At 42.0% G+C, this 20,690-nt stretch overlaps 1 protein-coding gene across 1 annotated transcript in view; it reads left to right on the top strand.

The window, feature by feature from the left end:
- The window catches only part of HPS4 (HPS4 biogenesis of lysosomal organelles complex 3 subunit 2), a 231,350-nt gene that overhangs the window by 12,015 nt on the left and 198,645 nt on the right, over positions 1-20,690 (top strand). Inside the window, exons 2-4 of the mRNA XM_086943139.1 lie at positions 5,405-5,777; positions 13,273-13,363; positions 14,773-14,916. Coding sequence (XP_086799265.1) covers positions 5,737-5,777; positions 13,273-13,363; positions 14,773-14,916 — 276 coding nt within the window. The 5' untranslated portion in view covers positions 5,405-5,736. The remainder of the gene's footprint in view (positions 1-5,404; positions 5,778-13,272; positions 13,364-14,772; positions 14,917-20,690) is intronic.

Raw genomic sequence — 20,690 nt, 5'->3', positions numbered from 1 at the left:
CTCCATTGACATGTGCGGGAAGGGGTCTGTTCTGCTTCAACCAATAGATGGTTTTATTTTTTAAGGCGTGATAATTCTCTCTTACCCCTTCTGCTAACTCTGGGACTCCTGTCATAACAATTGTATATGGGGCTGATTCCAGAGGTAGATCAACTATCCTGCGTCTTGATCTTTTTGGGCGCTGTGTTGACTGCTCGCCAAACTCTCTACTTGGTATATTATTCGTAGGAGGATTAGGATTAGTCTTTGGTAAAGGAGGATTTGTTTCTAAAGGAATCTTCTCTCCTATATTTTTTCCCCTTTCAATTACTTTAGCTCCATCTTTTACTTGAGTGTTATTGGTTGGCTTAGGGTTTTCGTTATTGGTAGTTTCTTTTGAGGATTTAGCTACTGCTTTTTTCCCCTGCGTGGTTCCAGATTTTAAAGGTGCACCACTGGTGGATGGTCATTCCAGTGGTAAGACGTTGGGGGCAATAGGATTTTGTGTGGAATATTTATAAAGTTGTGGCAATAATTTAGTTATAGCCATGGTGTTCCCTTCTATTTGCTTGCCCAACTTGTCTAAGTGTGTACTTATTAGTCTCGTTCTCTCCAGAAGAGGAAGCAAGAGGAAGCAAGAGTGACTCACTATCACCTCTATTCTGGAGAGAAGTTCAGTCTCCATTTCAGGGAGTAATCCTGTTGTGTTATTCATTGTATGTACCACACTAGGCTTGAGGCACAATGTAGGTGGGGGTGTTGTATTCAGAATAGTGATTGTGTTTAAAGACGAAGGGGAAGGTTGTCTCTTTCTTTTCTTTGGGTGGTTGTTTACTTGTTCTAAAGGTAACGGGGAAGAGACAGGTAGTTTAGGGGAACTAGATAGTCTAGATGAATTAGGGCTAACTGGGAGGATTTCAGGGGTTGGCATAGGTTCATTGCTGTTTGTCTGATTTGTTCCCTCATCCACTTCGATTCTTAAGGGGGTGAGAGAGTCAATGTTAATAGGGGGAATGGTGGTAGTCGGGGAATCTGAGACTATCACATTCGGTGAACAGGCTTTCCCAATCAATCCTAGTGAGGAACGCTTACCAGTTAACAAGTCCATAGATAAGCGTTTTTCAGTGTCCGCAATTTCTTTTTCTAAGACGATCGTTACCAGTTTAAAAAAATTGGTCAATAGTGCCTGTAACTGCCCCCTTTGACGTATTAACAGTTATGTTCCTGGATTTTCCAGAGTCCGGGGACATGATTGGGCGGGGGTGTAAGTTCAGAAGTGTAAAGCAAGGTAAACAAGGAACAATGGACAATGTCTCGTACTTCGTGGTTCAATAGTAGATTTCCAGCAGATGGCAAAGAGAAAAGTTGGCTCTTACCAGGGAATAATCGTTGGGGGGATGGCCCGTATATTTCAGCAGCTCTAGGGAGGTCCCCAGGGCTGTGGGGGCTGCGTGGCCCCCCTGCATTTCAGTAAATCAACCCCAGGGAGGTGGTGGTCCCCAGGGCTGCGAGGGCCCCCATCTAATTTTTTTTTTGCCCCCTGGGACCTGGCCCACTGGGGGCCTAAATTAAAAAAAAGCATAGGAGCCTGCACTCTGTTAAAAAAAAAATCATTCATTATGATTCGTAGATCAACCGCAACTCCTGCCGATGACTTTAAAAAAAAAAAGATTTTTTTTCAACCGAGTCACAGGATTGCTGCCAACACTCCCTGGTTTCATGTGTTGCCAGCCAATCAGATCTCAGGCAGGAGATCAGTAGGGGCCGTGAATCCTGCGCGGGCAGAGTTGAATGTCTGAGAAATCTTATATTTTTCAGGAACTACGGAATGGATTTACACCATTTAACTAAAAGAGTGCTTTCTGAACCAGGAGCTACCTTTCTGCCAAATATGGTGTCATTCTGTTAAAATTAAAATGGAGAAAAAGCGTTTTGGGACCACACCCTCCCCCCCCCCCCCCCCTCCCTCCCTTTTTCTCGGCCCCTGCTTGACGGATCACTCTTAAATTTTCAAGACAGCAGCTGACGTGACTGACCCATTAGACACTGGAGGTAGAATGGTAGTGGATAAGATGAAGGAGGAACAAGATGCAACCGTGTCTAACGAGCGATGGGGCAGTTGGCAGTGGGGTAAGAGCCAAGGAAGTGGCTAGCAGGTGCAGTGGCAAGGGGAATGAGAAGTGAGGAGGCAGTGTATGGTGACATGAGGGGAACCGAGTAGTAGAAGGGCAGACCCAGCAATCAATATAGCCGGCATTTCCATTGGATGGGGAACAAAAAAGTGAATGGAGAAATTGGGAAGGCTATGCATGCCCCCTACACCTGGCTGCCTCTGTTCACAGCCTTCCTTATTCCCCTCAATCGGCTGTCTTTTTTTCTCTCTCCCCCAAATCAATCTTTCCTCTTTTCCTCTCTCTACTCTCTCCCCCAGGTGTCTTTAATTTCTTCTGTCCCCACTCTGTCTTTCTTCTCATATTCCCAGCTGTCTGATCTTCCCTTTTAGATCTCCTTTTCCTTTCCTTCCTAGGTCTCTTTCCGATGGCTGTCTTTTCTCTTGCCCTCACAGAGCTATCATCTCTTCCTATGGCAGCCCCCTCTCACTCATCTAGGGCTGTCTTTTCTCTCCCTCCCTGGTCTGAGTTTCCTCACTCCTGTTCTCCGGAGCTGTTTTTCTTCTTCTAAGCTTACAAGAACTGCCTTCCCCTCCTCCCCACTCTCTTCCATTTACTGTACACTCTGTTGCCATGGTGTGATTTAAAACAAACCACTTTAACTTTGTATGTCCGCACTTTAGAGACTTTATTAGGTCGAGTTTACTCGAACCTATTGCTGTCAATCCAAAAGCTGACTTTTTACGATCCGGATTTAGCCTCAGGCATTCACCCCAGCAGCATTTCTCCTCCCCTTACCATTTGCTCCTGCCTCCGAGAGCTTCAAAGGGATCAGCTTCACACTTCACGGCCGCCGTGACTCACATTTCTCCTTCCTTCGTGCCCAGCCCCCCTCCCAGCGCTGCCTTGTTTTTCATGCTCCAATCCTTCACCCTGCTTTGGCCTGTCTTTCGTTCTTGTTTTTTTTTTTTGTGTGCTTATGATACGTCATTGCACTTCACAGCGTAGGATTCTGCTTGTTTTAAACGTATTCGCCCGACTTGCTCCAAGAGTGCTGTTGATAACAGCGCTGTTCTTATCTGGACTGTTACTGTAGATTGCTGCTTCGTCACTCCGTCCTTAGTGGTAATTAAAGACTGAGCACTTGTGTTTTCATTTTTTATTTTAAGCTTGTTCACCCAACTTGTTTTTCTAAATGCCACGTTGCCCACTTCATTGGCCGCTATGCGCATATATTTAATATGCATGGGTGCCACGGCACCCACTTTCATCATTAAGAACAACCCTTCCACCTCCAACACAGCATGGACGCGCACAGCAGCGTTGTCACTTTGAATCCCTTGTTAAAGTTCTGTTTGCTTTTCCTCTCTTGCTTTGCATTAAGAGCCTTCCCCCCTCCCCAGTCATCGCAAACACAACCTTTCCCTTAATGAGGCGGCAATGCCTCTTCAATACTCACTCCTCCTCCGCAGCATTTGCTGCTCTGCCCGACCTCCTCCCTCCACCCCCAGAGTTCTCCCCGCTCCGCCATGGCACAAATCCGCCTTCACTTTGTAAGTTCACATATTGTTAATTAATCACACTTTTTAAATCAGTTTAGTTGCATTTCTGTATAGTGTCTTTGGTTGTGCGTGTTTGTGTCTGATGCTTATTGGTTTGCGTGTGTGAGAGACTGTGTGCTCACGTGTGTGTCTGAGTTTGGGGTGAGCCTCACTCTTGTTTCTTGTTTGATATGTTCCTTAACGGTCACCGTCCTTACCTCTGCCCGCATTCACCCTTAAAAGACTCCTGTTGCTAAGTGACAACTGGCACTGCCCGCATTTTCACCTGCTGCCTTGTAATAGGGAAGAAACCATTTGCAGCTGTAGGCAGCCGAGCTCTGTATTTCTGATGCAGAAATGATTGTTTCTCAGCCGGCTATTAAAAAAGTTAAAGCCTGCACATCTCCGCCGAATTCAGGAGCTCATAATGGGCAAGATCATAAAATGGGCGAGATTATAAATCTCGGTCTATTGTCCCTTCTCTGATTTGCATATATGCTACATGGGGAGAAATTAAATAGTGAATTTCACTGGTTCTGGTGGCAGCACCTTAGGGGAAACTATTGTTAATGAATGACCCCAGGACTCGTGTTTGTTAACGTTGGCACACTTGTCTGAGGTGTAGGTAAGTTAACAACATTGTGAATACTGCTCTGCGGCGCTACTTAGCTCGCTTCCTTCATTCGGCAGCTCATTTCGCTGAGCTTGAGAATGAGGCTTGAAAGACCCCAAAAGGACATCTGAAGAAATATGACTGGCTAAATCACACACCGTAAGCTCCGCTATTGCTAATTATGTGGGCTGTGGTTAGGAAATAACGGCTACAATGCCCTTCGAATCAGCCGTTTATCACCAGCCGCGTCTGTCAAGCAGAATTATGTAGTGTTTGGTAGGTCTCCACACACAACATGTATTGTTTTATCTTGGAATCATCATGCGTTAACTAGAGATTAGTTGTTTTTTTTAAAATGTGCTTCTTAGAAACGTTGGCAACTGAAGCACTATTCTAGAAATTGCAGTATTTGCTGCTCACGTTTTGACGTTTGCTTTGCCTGTAATGAAGGATATTATTATAAAAAGAATGCAGGCCCTTAGAAGCAAAGCTTTTATAATGCAATTTGACCCTGATGTAATCATCAGGTGGGTTATTATTTTGTTCTTTCTGATAAGATTTTCAACTGCATCAAGGGTTAAAAAAAGCACTTATAATACGTGCTCAATTGAGAGCTTGTCGGTCTATGTGGCTTTTTAATATGCTAACGTGTGTAGGCCCTTCTTATTCTCTAGTTTTATCATTATTTTCTTTTACGTTTAACAATGTACATATGTATACACTGCACCACGTTTTCTGTTCGAGACACTGCTAAAATCTAAAACAAAACATTTTGATCACGGTTTACATAAAAGAGTTGTTTTTTTCTAATGTATTCACATTTAATTTCTTCTGAATTTTGCAACGCAATAGGTCTCGCATTTGCGAGAGCTTAACCTATTGGCATTGTAAATGACAATGGCTTTTATGTTTTAGAAACCAACACTTAAATAAAAGGCATTGCCATTTAAAATTCCAATAGCTCAAACTTCACAAATGCGAGACCTATTGCATTGCAAATGCTTGTCTTTCTATATGTGTTTTAGTCGGTCCAGCGATCTAAAGGAGGAGGGCCCCTTTTCTGTTTTTTCCAATGTTCTTAGAATAATATTCTTAACATAATTGTCTTTAAGTTCATTTATGCAATTTTAGGCAATTCATATGTTCCGTTTCTCTTGTAGGATGATGAGTGATCGGTCCTGTTGAATTTGAGCGATAACACATGGACGTAACCCTGACTCGAGCATTTTTCAAGACTAAGGAAAGTTTGACTTGAGAGAAACAAGATTTTGTGAATTTAGCTGATGATCACACACTAAAAACATCCTGGAGTCCATCTAAAAGAGAGGGCCATTGAGTACTGCATTCATTATGAACGACTCTTTCAGTACAACTGCAGAAGAAACACAATCTCTGTGTGTGATGGTTTGGTATGCGCAAATTAAATAAACCTTCCATGGATAAATGATAAGGAGGTGTTGAATAATTCTCTGTAAAAGAGAAGGCTGAAGAAATGGACAGCCCTATTCCATCCGAACCAACTTTACCTTCTTGGTAAGTAACATTTCTTGAATCTATACCAGAATGTATTCAGAAGTCTGTATTAAACTGTCATTTTCCTGCTTAAAATAGCAAATTGCAACTCTAAGTTATGACAAAGTAGCAGAAAAGAAATGTAAAACAGAGTCTATTGTATTTGGTTATTGAACAGTTCAGAAAGTGAGGCCTAATCTACCTGAAAGCCATAAAGGAACATTTAGAGGGTAGAGAAGTGCACGTGATGGTGGGAAGGATAGGGTTTGTTCCAGGTCACATGGATGATTTTCATGGAAAATAGGTAAGCACTGATAAGAATGTGTGTGTCCAACATTTTCTGATGGAGTCAAATTGCTAGGCTTTCTCTGAATGCTATTGCAGGGTCAATCCACCACAGTATGAGGACGTACTTCAGATGTGTCTGTATAATCTACCATGAATACTACTTCCAAAACACAGAGCATCCGGTAAATGTTCGTCTCTACCGTACTTGTAAACATGGGCTTGTGGACATGTTGACTCTGTCTTTGCTCAGTCTATAGAGTAGGCAAGTATCCTTCTGTGATCTAAGTTAAAGGTCTTTGTAAATATTCGAACAAATCGTCCTTGATAATTACCACAAAAGTTCTGGAAGCATTGGCACTCCATTATTATGTTTGTTCTTGGCTAACTCCGAATTGCTCCTACTTTGCAGTGACCAATAGCTGTTTCTTCTGCTGATAATATATGCCCAATACTATTTTAGTAACAAGCCAATAATATTTTGAGCTCATAGTACTTAAGCAATTCTGGAACCTTTAATGATCTGTTATGAATTCTTCCAGAAGTATGCCAAATACTATGATATTGAGATTCCAGGGAGTAGCTATCAATGGTACAGCATGTGCAGTGGCACAGAGGCCCGTTATTTTAAAGTGCCCGATGCATCCCAATTATTACTGTCTTTTATTATCTAGTTTCTTTTCTTCCATTAAGACCCTTAGCACCTATGCTACACCATTGTTAGTTATACAGACACCTCTATAGATTCCCATTTCTGGAATTCTGGTCCATCAGATGCTGCAGTATCACTGCAGCCCCATCCTTTTGGGATACAGTTGAATTCATCGAATCTATAAGGACAAATAAAGTCCGCAAGCAATTTGTTTGTGTGGACTTCTTGTAATGGTGTCCTTTTCTTTTTGATGGTCTAAGACAGAACACTACAAACTTATTTTAAACAGACCAATGCATCATCACCTCTTGGTGTTGTCTTCTGGCCAGACACAGTTCTGTTATCTTACGCCCAGATTAGAAATCGAAAATGTTTGAGCTCTTTGCATAAAATAAACTGCAAGGTGTTTACACTCTGAAAATATTTTGTCTGATGTAAATTTGGGCCAAGTTGATGGGGGCCACTACTCATCAGACCAAAGTATAACTGCCATGCTGAACTACATGATCTCGGTCTTATTAACATTCAGCTGTAAGCAGTAGCCTATCATCCATCTAGAAATAACGAACACTATTTGAGTCTTTTGATAATGCTAGGCAAAGTATCTCCTTTCCTGAGCCTTTTAGCTGGTACTGTGCTTTCAGTTTCTTCAAGTGCTCTCTTGTTTTCATTTAATTTGTGGCAGAACTTGTTTATTTCTGACTTCTAAATTCCTCTCTATCTGACCTTGTCCAGGGCTTATTTTCTTAGCCATTTCTGCCTGGATGTGTTCTTCTACTGTATTCTGACCCTGGTCAGGAGTTTGTCTGATTTGACTTTGTTCTTTTTCTTCTTCCTGAACTTGTTTTTCTTCATCTAACTGGTTCTGCTCAGGTCTTAGAACTTCTCGATTTTCTTCTGCCTGGGCGTTTTCTCTATTACCGGTCTGTCTCTCCTCAGATGTTGTTTCTTCTTCTTTCTTCTGTCTGAGTGTATTGCTTTTTTCTTATCTGGTCCTGCTCAGATTCTGAATTATCTTTGTCTGCTGTTATCGGAGTACGTTATTCTATTCCTGTCTCGTCCTCACTGTCACTCTTTCTAATCGTGTTTGACTTCTTGTTCTCACAATAACACCAGGTATGTCTATTATTGGGATCCAGTCATCCTGACTAGTGCTAGGTTGTTCTTCAGCTACTTCAGGATCTGTTATCTGTGATCCTTCAGCGGTACAATCTTCAGCTTCTTCCACTGTTTGGACTTGTTGTGGATCTACCTCGTCAGGTGCTGGTACTCTTTTGGTATGGCTTGCCTGAATTCAATTAGGCAAGCCTACACACTTTACAGCTGTTGTAGTGATCAATATAACCTGATGTGGCTTTCCCCACCTGGGTGCTAGGCACGATTCTCACGTGTGATCTTTCACTACTACCCAGTCACCAGGATTCAGACCTGCAATTCAGCATCCCCGGGGAATTCTAGGCAACGTAAAACAACACAAACGGGGTTTGGTTAATACATAAATCAATTTTCCAATACACAACTAACAACCTATCTTAACTAAAACCTAACCATAGCTCTGCTACCAAGAAATACTGATGCAGCGAGATTAATATCTTGTGTTATTTCTAAAACGCCATACTCACCTGGGCCCATAAACATTCATACAATAAGCTGGCAATCCTCCGCTGTGGATCAAGACTTAGTCTACCTTGAAATATATTTTACCTGTACAATTTTCTTACCAAACTTTAACACCTAAGTGCTTAATTTCCTTAGGTCGATAGATCAGATTGTTAGCATAATAGGCATAAATAACATTGACTCTTTTTTTCTTTGAATGACCACAGACTCTGGAGAGTTTTAAAACATTTATCTCTGCAATATTTTGTGAGTCAAATACCAATACATGTCAATTGCCAACTTCTGAAGAAGGAAAATAATGATCAAAACAAGAAATCTTAAAGACTTAGTAAAATCACTAGACATTGGTACCTGGGAAGGGTGAGAAAGGGAAACGGTACAAGGACATACCACACAGATTTATATTTACCTAGAATGGAGTGAGGACCAACCCCTGGCCAAGAGTTTAAAGATGGACTCCGGCTAGTGGGAGCCCAAGGATCAGATCAGGTGCAGGACAGGACAGGTAACCTCTTCTAAGTGCAACGCCAGCGTCACACCCCTCTCTTGTACTACTCTCATCAATTTCCACTTCTAGATAATTTGATTCTTCTTCAGCAATCTAAGATTCTTCTCCCTCCGCTTCTCTAGATTCTTCTCTCAGAATGCTGGATTAGCCCTCTGATCTCCATGGCATCCGCCTTCTACTGCTGCAGTGTTGGGTCAGTGACAGGTCTGTGACAAGTCGGACAATCTAACTGACTAATCCTACCTTAGTTATACTATTCTCAGTGTATGTACCGCCACCAAATGTTTCAAAATCTGTGTATTCCCTGCATTCGATTGGTCAGTGGGATGGCGAGAGGTCATCACACCATACTAATTTCATGTCCTTTTGTAAGGTTCATTGTTCTATGTTCCTGCCCTTAATTTTACTTTTCCCATGCTTTATTCCTCCCAGCCACATTCACATTACTTCATGTACAATGTATATAAAAATTGTCCATTTCTTCTTCCCCTCTCCGGGTCAAGAGGTGAAGTTCTCAGACGCATCGCTGGTAAGATGAGATTTTGCAGTGCTTCAATGTCACCACTCCTTGTTTGACTGTGTCCCAGGGGCATCCATACAATCATTCAAGATGGAGATTTAAATCACCCTCTAGGAACAAATACGAACTAATAATAAAGTCAAATAAGAACACATTAGAATACAAAAATAAATGAATGCACTGTATACCACTTATTTCTACTCTAATCCCCTTAATTTATTTTAACTATTGCATTAATAGTTTAGCAAGACATGCAAAGTTTAGTTTGAGCATAGCCATGTGCATTACCGTGTGAGATTCAAAGCGGCCATTTTTACTACCACTGCAAAGAATTCCCACCAAAAGCAAAGACAATATACTACGTAGATGCAGTATACGCATGCGCAAAAGAGTTCCCGCGTTTTCAGCAGCCATATTAAGACACTTAAGTTACTTGTTAGTAAAGCACATAGACCAGCTTTTCCTAGATGAAGAAAATGTTGTGTGGTGCAATTATTAGTAATCACAAAACATGTTGGTTAATTTATTACAAATTATTTCGAGATAATTGAGTCCGAGCAAGTTTCTTTACATATGAAAACTTGCTCCATCAGACCCACATATATATTAACAGCATGGAGTTCGAACCAGGGCCCTGTGGTATACCCTCCTCAATCCGTATATTGCAGGATGTAAGGGGACCAAGAGCAACGGTTTGTGTTCTATTTTCCAAGAAGTTTTGGATCCATTTAAAACAGGGAGCGGTCATAGTCTGCGACATTGGTCACTGAAACATTAATGTTCATTTATCTCCTGTGTGTCCCCAGCGCCCTCTTGTTTATGTTCAGTCATGTTGTTGATGTTTGTGTTAGAGATTACTTTTCACAGATCTTCCAGGTGTATAGCTTGATGCATTTTTTTGTTCTAGAAAAATGTCTGGTGACGAAGAGCCTAAATGGGGATTGTGGAAGCATATTTAGATGCAAACTAAAAAAAATCTTTTACACACTACTTGTTATTAATTATTAGGACCGTTGTGATTGCGCTCTCTCAGCCTCTCCACCTAAATTTAGATGTATGTATCAATGTGCTGTTTTTTCCTATCAAGGGTTCTGGCGTCTTCGGCCCCTCTGCTGTTTTGGGTTTGTAGTTTTTCTAAATGTTATTTAATGAAACTGGGTTTTAAAAAACTCACGTAACTTAATAGTTCATTAATTAAACTGCGTGTCACAAAAAGGCAGTTATGTAATGTGTTTTTCACAGCTCAGAAGAGACTTCATCAGAGATGTTGCCCTGTGGTAAAAAAAATAATACTTGCACTATGAAATGCAAAACATGAACCCCTTTATTAAATAGTCTTGCTTAAACCTTCGACTGCCTTATAGCGTTTAACTCTATAATAAGCAATTGAAGCCAGGGAACCCTCCTGATACTTACATACCGTAAAAATATTATTGCGCCCCTAAGTCTTGCACCATTTCTTTTATCCATCTTACCCCAATGGATGAAAAAGTTTTTGTTGTGATGTTGGTGGGAGACCGGAGTTTGAAGTGCCGGTCTCTTAAGGGCACTGGCAAACTCTTGTACAGCATAGCTAAAAACCATAACCATAACCATAGCCAATCGGTTCCACCGGAGAGACCTATTGACTGTCCCAATTTTTTTTTCAATGGAAATATTTAAAGCTAGTTTTACTGTTTAAGGGGAGCATGCACTTTTTTTTTAATTGCTTCACTCGATTGCATTTGAGCTTTTGGTTTCAATAACTACTTTCCACTTATGTCATTTGCTTTAACTAGACAGCTGACAGTATTCATTTACACAATGATAATCATTTAGGATAATATTTTTTAAAGGAACAGAGAATGAGCAATAACGTGTATTAATGTGGCAATTCGAAAACCTCAAATATATATGAACAGTCGCAGGACGCTATTTAAATTATTGCACTGGAAGTGCTAAATTAAGACCCAATCACTGCTACGGTTTTGGATTGAATGGTGCCTTAAGTAGGTGAAGAAATTTAACAGCACTATTTTACCACCTTCTAGGCAAATTGTTGCTTGTCGCAGGACCTTTCAAGGCATGTGCTGTGTGTGTGGCTGGGAATATTGCACCGTTTGTTGATGTATCTAAAGTAAATAATAGAACTTTACAGTATAACCTACACAAACCAACCTAACACAATAAAGAAAAAATTAACTAGGCACTACAAAAGGTAAAGCAAAATGCCACCACACAGTATAATACAACAAAAACATGTTGCAATAAAGCAGCATAACACAATTAACAGAACACATGACTGCTCAAACAATGTATAGAATCGTTCTTGTCTCACTTTACCACCTGCTGAGTCTTGCTTTATTACTACTGTGGTAAAAAGTGTTGGGAACAAGCACTCTTCATTCACTTCCCATCAAAGACATGATCACACACCTGTATGCCGCCACTGAAAGCAGACGTTCTACCAACGCGGCTGCCTTTCCAAAGCTCTTGCATCCTGATCACCTTTACTACAGGTAGGCAGGGATGCTCACCCTTCTGCTCCGTCTATGCATCATGTCCCCCGCCCCCAGGCACTTTGACCTTCCTTTTTATTTGCCCATACAACACCCAAGACTTTGGCTTCCCGGTCCTGATGATGATCCTAATTTACTAAGGATCTAAATGCAATCGACCATTCTGTTCCAGTGCAATATATGGCGCACATCCTTCTCTGGTTCATGGAATTGTTCTGAATCATGTTTAATTTTTTTCAAGAAAATCATTGTTTAGAACCAATCATCTTGTACATATTTTACATCACCTTTTCACTTTGCGCCTAGCGCGGTTTTCTTCACTTGTGCCGCCACCTCTTGCCACGAGCTCTAAGTGTACTAAGTCTTTTAGGGTTGCCTTTGCATTTTTGCGATACAGTGCTGATATAACGGTCTTTTTAACTTTTTTCAAATATATCAAATAATTCAGTGTGTCTCACTTTTGTTCTCTCATTGTAATGTCTTGTACATATACATATATACCAACTTCTACTAAATCCAGTTGAGATATTGTTGATACTTATATTACAGTTTAAATATGGCAGTAGCATATTTCCTATTTCCTCTGCTGTGTGTCCTGAAAGGGCATATTACATATGCTTAGCTGTAACATAGCCTTTAATGCATTTTATTTGATTGGACTTAGGCATCAAGACAGCGTGTGTTGTTAAGGGATGAAATATTTTAGGTCCAAGACCTGTTATATGTGTTACTTTGAAGCTAATTAAATCCACCATTTCAACTAAGCAAATGACAACAGGTCCACTTGGTGTCCTAGAGTGTGTGCACTCCCATTATATCAACCACCATTGCAGTGATGAACATCACCTGACAAAACCATTACTTTGACATGACTATTAAACCTAGAATCAATTACTTTGAGTTTACACCACCAGCCTGTTTCTAGGGCTCAAGTTGGAGAACATTTGTAAAAATTGGTAGATTGCTGTAGATGCAATGTTGATATTCCCCGCATGTTAATGTGATAGTCTGCAACTGTAATTGTTATCGACCTGATGACATTTATATCTTTCTGCTTGTTTTGTGCCACGTTTTCTACTGTGATAAATGATGTTGTTGTATGTACAGGCGCATGTATCTTTGTTGGTAGTGGGAAGGTTAATTTACCAGTTCATACAAATCTGGTAGTGAAACGTGATTTTACAAACTACATTTTAATCGGAAGTTAATGGAATATTTAGAACTAAATTTGATCATACTAGAAAAATTGCCCACTATGCCTCAATTGCTTTCTTTCTCACTGTTTCATGCAGCTTACAATGTGCAGTCTCTTTAGGTTTTTGAATTCTGTTTTGGATAGTAGCGGTGGTTCAATCCTATTACTTATTTTATGACCGTATTAAGAACTGTTGTGTGTATGACTTTTAAAGCATTTGTCAAATTAATTTTTATAGGTTGAATTATTTTTTCCTTTATGATGGCTCTAAGGTGAAATGCGAAGGGGATCTTACACGGGCTGGCATCAATTACTTCTATCCAGATCAGGTAAACTCATTTTAGATTAGAACAATATTGTACTATTTTCCCTTTAAGGCCAGAACAAATGTAACTGGTGTTATCCAGATCTGGCTAATCTTAAAAGCGGATATTTATATGGGGCACATTGCCACATACCACTAGATCTATCCATTCTTTACTTCTAATTGAAATGTAGAAGTACACAACACTGGCATTTGATGATGTGACAAGGCTGTGGGTAATGGTGGAACTCCGAATGGTGAACCAATACTACCTTTGTGTATTTGGAGTGTAAATCGATCAGTCCTACATTACTACAAATGTTATGGCAAATTACTACCCAGTAATTAACTTAAATCTAAAGTGTGGTGCTTTTGTTGAGTCATATTTAAGTATTCTCCTGCTGATATATCCTCTTTCTAACCTATAATTTAACCTGCCTGTACCTCTTCTTTCCTATATTTCGACAGCTTTTTACTTCTTATAATGTGCACCCAGGCCGCACCTCTCCTACCTCCTGCCTTTCCCTTCCCATCCCTCAGCCTGTCTATCCCTCAGCCTGCCTCTCTCCTAGCCCTCACCTCTCTGAACACTCTTCTCCCAACCCGCACTCCTTCATGCCCAAACTATTCCTGACCCATTCTTGTCCCTGACCTTACCTCTCCATGCTCTGCCTTTTCACAGCCGGCACCAATGTTACACCTCGCCCAGCTTACACTTTTCTCTGCTGGAACTTTCTATGCCCACAAACCTGCCCCTGCTTGCAAGTCTCCCAGTCCGCATCAATCCCTGCCCATACCTCTCAGACAATACCTCTCTCAACTGCACATCTCTCTGCATGTACATTCTCAGATCCTTTCCACTCCACACCTTTCGATGCCTGTATTTCTTTGTGTCCACACCTCTCCCTGCCTGTACTTCTCCTTGCTCCTACTTATTCCTGGTCAGTTCTCTCTCCAAGGACACAACAGCCCGTGTATATTTTTGTTATCTTGTATCTTATCTGAATACATATATTGTTTAGATTGGCTTTGCTCCACTTGTTAGGTTTTGTTGCTATAGCAAACTACCAAGAAGGCCAGTGGCAGAAATCTGTTTAATATACAGTCTAAACCTAATAAAAAAAAAACTCCTTTTACTGTTAAGTCTAACTTTAAAGCTTAGTCTGCTAATGTCCCTGCCCATCTCCGATTTGCTGTTCCTTGAAATAATTTGTGTTCCGTTATTTTACATTACAGTTTGGGCTGTTGTCCTGCTCTTCAGTCCACACTATATAGAAACATGAAATGTTAAAGTAAATGCTGCATGTTTTTTATGAAGTTTTCAAAATCCATTGGGGAACCGATTCATAGGTTACCACTGATGAAGTGTTTCTCCTTTCTCAGACATGTTTAAACAACTTGTATTTTATTGCCCACTGTAATATGTACTTGCAGACTCCCATTGATGAGCAGGAACTGTTATGTGGACAGATCGCAGGGGTTGCATGTTGCATTGCTGAAATATCAAGTTCTCCTCCTGATCTTTTGAGGTTGAGAAGATTAAAATTTGCAATAAAGCGGGACGGAGATTACCTTTGGGTAAGTGAATAGCTCTGTATAATGAAACAGTTGTAAATTTGTGTAAATGATTTACCTGTAGAGGGAAAAATCTGAACCTGTGTATGTGTATGGAGTAAGGATGAGTCTTTATATACACAGTTTGGAATATTTTTGCTAAACTCAATACAGATATTATTCAAAGCACAGCTTCCACACGAAGTATGATTGATATAAGTTTCAAAAACATTTATTCACTTACAAAGCAGTTTGCACGGCGTGTAGCCTACAACCCTGGGGCCGGCAGCAAGTGTTTGACATTTTATCTGCATAGTTCGGGCACATTGTACACAGCCATTTAGCCGGCATCCCGGAGGCCCGGCGGCATTCAGTTATGATGTAAGGCAAGATCCTCCGGTCTCACAGTCAGTACCAAGTAGTAATATGAGTCGCAAGTACCCTAGATAAATGCATACTACCACACGTGTACAATTATCATGCCAGGCCCGGTAAGCTGTATACCGACAGTTGTTTCCTTATACAATTCTAATCCTAAAGTCCTACCCCAACAACCCCCCACCCACAACATGCCAGCCGTTGCGCTCCCAACTTTAATACCTAGTAGTCGACTATCAGTAACCCCTCCTCCTACCCACCGGGGAAAAAGGTTGCCCCTTATCCGGGCTCTAATCTTCAGTGTCATGAATGTAGAAATGATCAGTGCTCTCCGTTCAATTACCCCATCAATTTTGTTAGAAAGTTAAGTATTCCCGGCCCCTATCTCCCCCCCAAGTTGACACTATATCCCTCCCAATTCCACAGTACTCAGTACACTCTCTTCCTTTGGTAGGGACCCCCGCTAATCATGCTCAGCGTGTTCCTCGAGGGTTTCAAGTGGATCTATTGCCTCACTCTGTTCTGTCTCCTCCTCTTCCCCTGAGCGTACATATGTCTGATACAGACCCCAGAAATGTTTAGGTCGACTCTTGGGTGGAAGCAATTCGCTGTATATTTCCGGCTGAGTGCAGCAATATAACATGTCTCTAGCCCATCTCTTCTTGGTTGGCAGTGGACCTCTCATCCAACAAATAGCAACAACCCTCCTGGCCATCAGCAAGGCCATATCTGCCAATCGTCGCTGTGCGACCGGCAGTGGCTTGGAATACCCCAGGAAAGCCAGTGCCGGGTCGGCCGGTATCTCAATGTCTAATATTAGACTAAGTTCCGAAAAAATCTTCTTCCAGAACTTGTTAACGCCAGGACAGTTCCATGCCCTATGGATAAAATCTGCAACTTGCACATGACAGCGTTCACACTCCGCTGATTGTCTAAGCCCATACTATAGTCTCTCTGGAGTATAGTAAACACGTTGCAGAAATTTGAAATGAACTAACCTGTGCCTTCCATTAAGAGACAGTTTCCTAGTACTAGTGCAGCAATATTTCCACATCTCGTCATTAATTTGCATTTGCAGATCACTCTGCCATTCTGTTCTAGCTTTGGAGTATTGGAACTGTTTATGTTGAGCTCCTAGTTTATTGAGATTGGTGACTAGTTTGCGAGATGACACATACATAAATTCCGGGACATCCGGTGGCTCTGCCATGTCCGGGCCTAAGAGGTCTAGCATCGCACTTCGAACCCTGTGAAACTGGAAACGTAACAAAAGCGAAGCCTCTGTCTGCAAGGGGAGAATCTGCTCCCAGGATTTAACCACCCCGTCTATGAATAGGTCTTCCATCTTTGTGATTCCCAGTTCATGCAATGCTCTCATGACTCCTTTCTCTTTCATCGGCGCCAGCCATACCGCTCAGTCTATCTGCATTAGTGGGGAATACAGTAGTTCACAGTCCTGCGCCTGTACCAACGCGTGCCAAGCGTGATTCGTAGCTTTGATTGAGTCTAGTTTACCAATGCTACGGTCAACCGGAAAGCAAACAGTGGCCGGTAAGGGGGAGGGGACTGCGAACAATCGTTCAAGGATTACATGGGGGATATCGGGGTCTCCATTTATCCATGTATGCAGGTGAGCTGCTTGTGCCACTCTAAAGTATCTTTCCATGTCTGGAGCACCCAATCCCCCCATTTCATAGGGAAGCATTAAGACCTTCCACCGAACTCTGGGTTGTTTGCCCCCCCAGGCTAGCTTAATGAGCACCTGAGTCAGCTGTTTGAAAAAGGCCTTGGATAGTACCACAGGGATGTTATTAAACAGGAATAGGAATCTTGGTAAGACCCCCATCTTCATAATGGCAATCATGCCCATTAAGGACAATGGGAGCTTACACCATGCTTCAACATCCTCCACTAGTTTTGTGTATGCGACCCCATAATTTTCTCTTACCAGTATGTCTGGGTCCGTGTGAAGTTGTATCCCTAAGTACCTGACCGAGTCGGTAGACCACTGCAATGGGTATTCCATATCAAACGGCTGGGTTACAGGTGTCAATGGGAATGCGACTGATTTGGTCCAATTCACTTCCAGCCCTGAAAGGGCACCAAATCGAACTACTTCTCTTAGTACTGACGAGAGGTTAGTTTCCGGGTTACACACATACAGCAGGGTGTCGTCAGCATACGTAGAGATTCCAATTTTGTATGTTGGAAAGCTGATACCCTCCAGGCTATGGTATTCCCTGATCGCGCAGCCCAGAGGTTCCCCAACCAGTGCGTATAGGAGGGGTGAGAGGGGACACCCTTGTCTAGTTCCCCTACTTATTTCAAAGGCGTCTGTGACTTTGTCCTCCATTCTTAGTCTCACTGTGGGTTTGTAATACAAAGCCCCCAACATCTGTAGAAAGGGTTCTCCCAGACCCAGCTTCCGTAAAACTCTGAGCATGAATGGCCACTCCACGGAGTCGTAGACCTTCTCCATGTCAAGAAAAATTGCTAACGCTTTATTTTCTTGACACACATTTTGCATGGTCCCTAGTACCGTACGAATACTGTACATGAGGTTTCTATCGGGGACGAATCCGGCCTGCTCCGGTGCCACCAGCTCCGGCACAAGCAGTGCAAGGCGCGTAGCTAGTACCTTAGCGAACAATTTGGCGTCTACATTTATCAGGGAGAGTGGTCTATAAGATCTACATGCATTGGGAGGTTTCCCCGGTTTTAAAATGGTAACAAGCAATGCCTCCCTCATAGAAGCAGGCATTCTGCCCTCCTCGCAGATGTCATCAAAAAGAGTTATCAGATGTGGGACCAGTTTGTCTCTGAATGTTTTATAGAAGCCCACAGTCAGCCCGTCTGCCCCAGGGGCACTGCCAGAGCGCACCCCCTCCAGAGCCTCGAAGATCTCGTCTTCCAGTATGGGCGTCATCAAGAATTCCCTCTGTGAGTTGGGCAAGAAGGGCATTTTAATGTAGCTAAGGTAATCATCTATTTCCCCCTCGACTTGCGAGGATATGGACTTGTAGAGACCAGCATAATACTCTTTAAACATTATGTATGATTGATATAAGTACTTGATGAGAACAGTTTGTTAAAATCTCTTCTATTTGGTGGTGCTGCTTTCCAGTTTCTAGGGATGGCTCAACGGCATCTGAAGCCATACCCGATGTTATGAACAGAAAATAGCTCTAATGAGTACTACAGAGAGAGGGAACTGTGGCTACACTCTGATATTAGTTCACCTGAGTACAGCTTTTGATTTTGCATAGGCTATCTTTTCTACAAAGAGAATGCTTCCTTTCCATTCAGCTGAGATCATGTTTATTCAGCTCTGTGAGACAGTAGCAGTATGGCTGGCAAGAGAAGGCTCATTAGCCCCCATAAATTATCAAGTCCAGTCGGATAAGGCTTGGCCTTCAGATCACATACATTCCCGTGTAATACCGTTAAAGAAAGTCTCCTAGATTATTAGATATTGTTTTGGCAGCAGCACAAATGGGAGGAGGGCAGTCTTGCAGAACATATTGCTGTTTTCCAGTTCCAGCACCTACCTCTTCCATTTTCATCATTATCTTTAGCGTGCAATTGTGTGTTTGAAGTCAATGTGGGGTGCCCTGGGCTAAGCTAATATACTTTCATTTTTACATGGTTGAACATGGCACTCATTGACAGAATGTGTTTTTTTGTTTTTAAGTTCTAAAATACTTTAATTTATTTGATTTCTAGTGTTCAATTTAACGCACTATGTTGCCCTGCACCTTGAAGTGTAACATGCTCTGGTGATTATGAAAAAAACCTACAGTGTATCATCTTGTGCTTCGATCTTTCACAAACAAATGTTCCTTTCCAGACCATTATTTATGCGGCAACAGAAACAGGGGTCAACAGCAATCCAGCAATGTGATTAGTCCACATGCCTGGCCTGTTCCGCCCCCTTCCCCCCCCATGTACGTGGGAGGAGTGCTGTCTCCAAGCACCAACCTCCCTTTTCCTCCACTAATGCTGTACTGATATGACTACAATATTACCCTGACCACACTACCAAGTCATAGCACCACTCACATCACTACTGTACTACCTTATCACTGCAATGCACTGGCTCTTTACCCTGCACTGTTGCATCAGAAAACTACACAGTCAGCCCCAATGATGCAGTAGTATCTCTGTGCACCACTGCTCACCATCATTGCACTACATAATCACAGCACTTGGCACTTTCGGTATCAAGCACCCCTATACCACACCCCTGCATTGTAATCCAGCCTTGAGGCCACGCTGCCAGGCTACAGCATATCACTATTATTTCACAGAGAAACCAGGCCACTCTCCAGTTCAATGCCTTTCCATACAAGAAGCCCACTACCGATGCCCACTGTTCTGACTCACCAGCCACACTATTAAACTTCAACCATGTTTAGACCTCCGTGGCACTAGACTACCACTCCCAGAAATACACAGTCCCTCCCAGCACCACACTGCCAGTCTACATTGCGATATTGCCACCCTTTCACTCCAGGACCACCTCACTCACCATACGTCCCCGCTTTACTATCACATTACCAATCTGCACATACAGAAAACAATTTCAGTCTGTACATCCATCCTTCGCCTGTCCCTCTGTCCATGTGCTATCACCAAGCAGGAAACCTACTTTACAGTATAGCACTGGTAAATACATTCTCTCTATTACTAACTCCCCATGTCTATCTCCTTTTCTCATGTTTGCACATCTGTATCCATCCAATCATTAATTGACTCAGGTGTACATATACCCTACGTTCATGTATAAATGTATGCATCCACTAACCTTCCTTCAAGATCTACATCATCCCTCCTTCCACACGCTTGCATCCATCCATTAGCCCATCCATCGCTGTTCATTAACACATTTGCCTTTCGTCAGTATAATCCTTCATCAAGCTTGCAAGCTATGCCTCCATCCATCCATCCATCCATCCATCCATCTAGTTACATAATCCTCATCCATAGATCTAGCCATCCCTTCACAAGCCCATTTTCTAGCCATTTCACCAGCTGTTATCTCAGTATGGCCCAGTGGGAAGTAAAATGTAGAGTACAAGTAAGTGCACTGCCTCTATTGCTAAACCTCCTTCCCCGAATCTCACTTTTTCATGCTTCCAACCACCATCCATGTTTGCAGAGCAAGTGGTGCGGAACTACATTGCTTCTGTCAATAGCTTTTAATATTTAAAATCCCAAAGGGATTGTGTGCCTCCAGCCTACAAAAATGTGCAGCTTTGCACAGGGAACTAGTATGGTTTCCTGAGAAGAATCGGGTTTGTCTACAGTAAGTTGTGACTGGTTAAATTTAAAAAATATATATTTTTATTAAACAACGCAAGCGTCAGGCATACGCATTATACATTAATAAACATTTATCAGACATGACCACTATCAGATCA

Source organism: Lissotriton vulgaris, chromosome 11 (genome assembly GCF_964263255.1).
Source record: "Lissotriton vulgaris chromosome 11, aLisVul1.2, whole genome shotgun sequence".
NCBI lineage: Eukaryota > Metazoa > Chordata > Amphibia > Caudata > Salamandridae > Lissotriton > Lissotriton vulgaris.
This window is presented reverse-complemented; position numbering and strand designations above follow the sequence as displayed.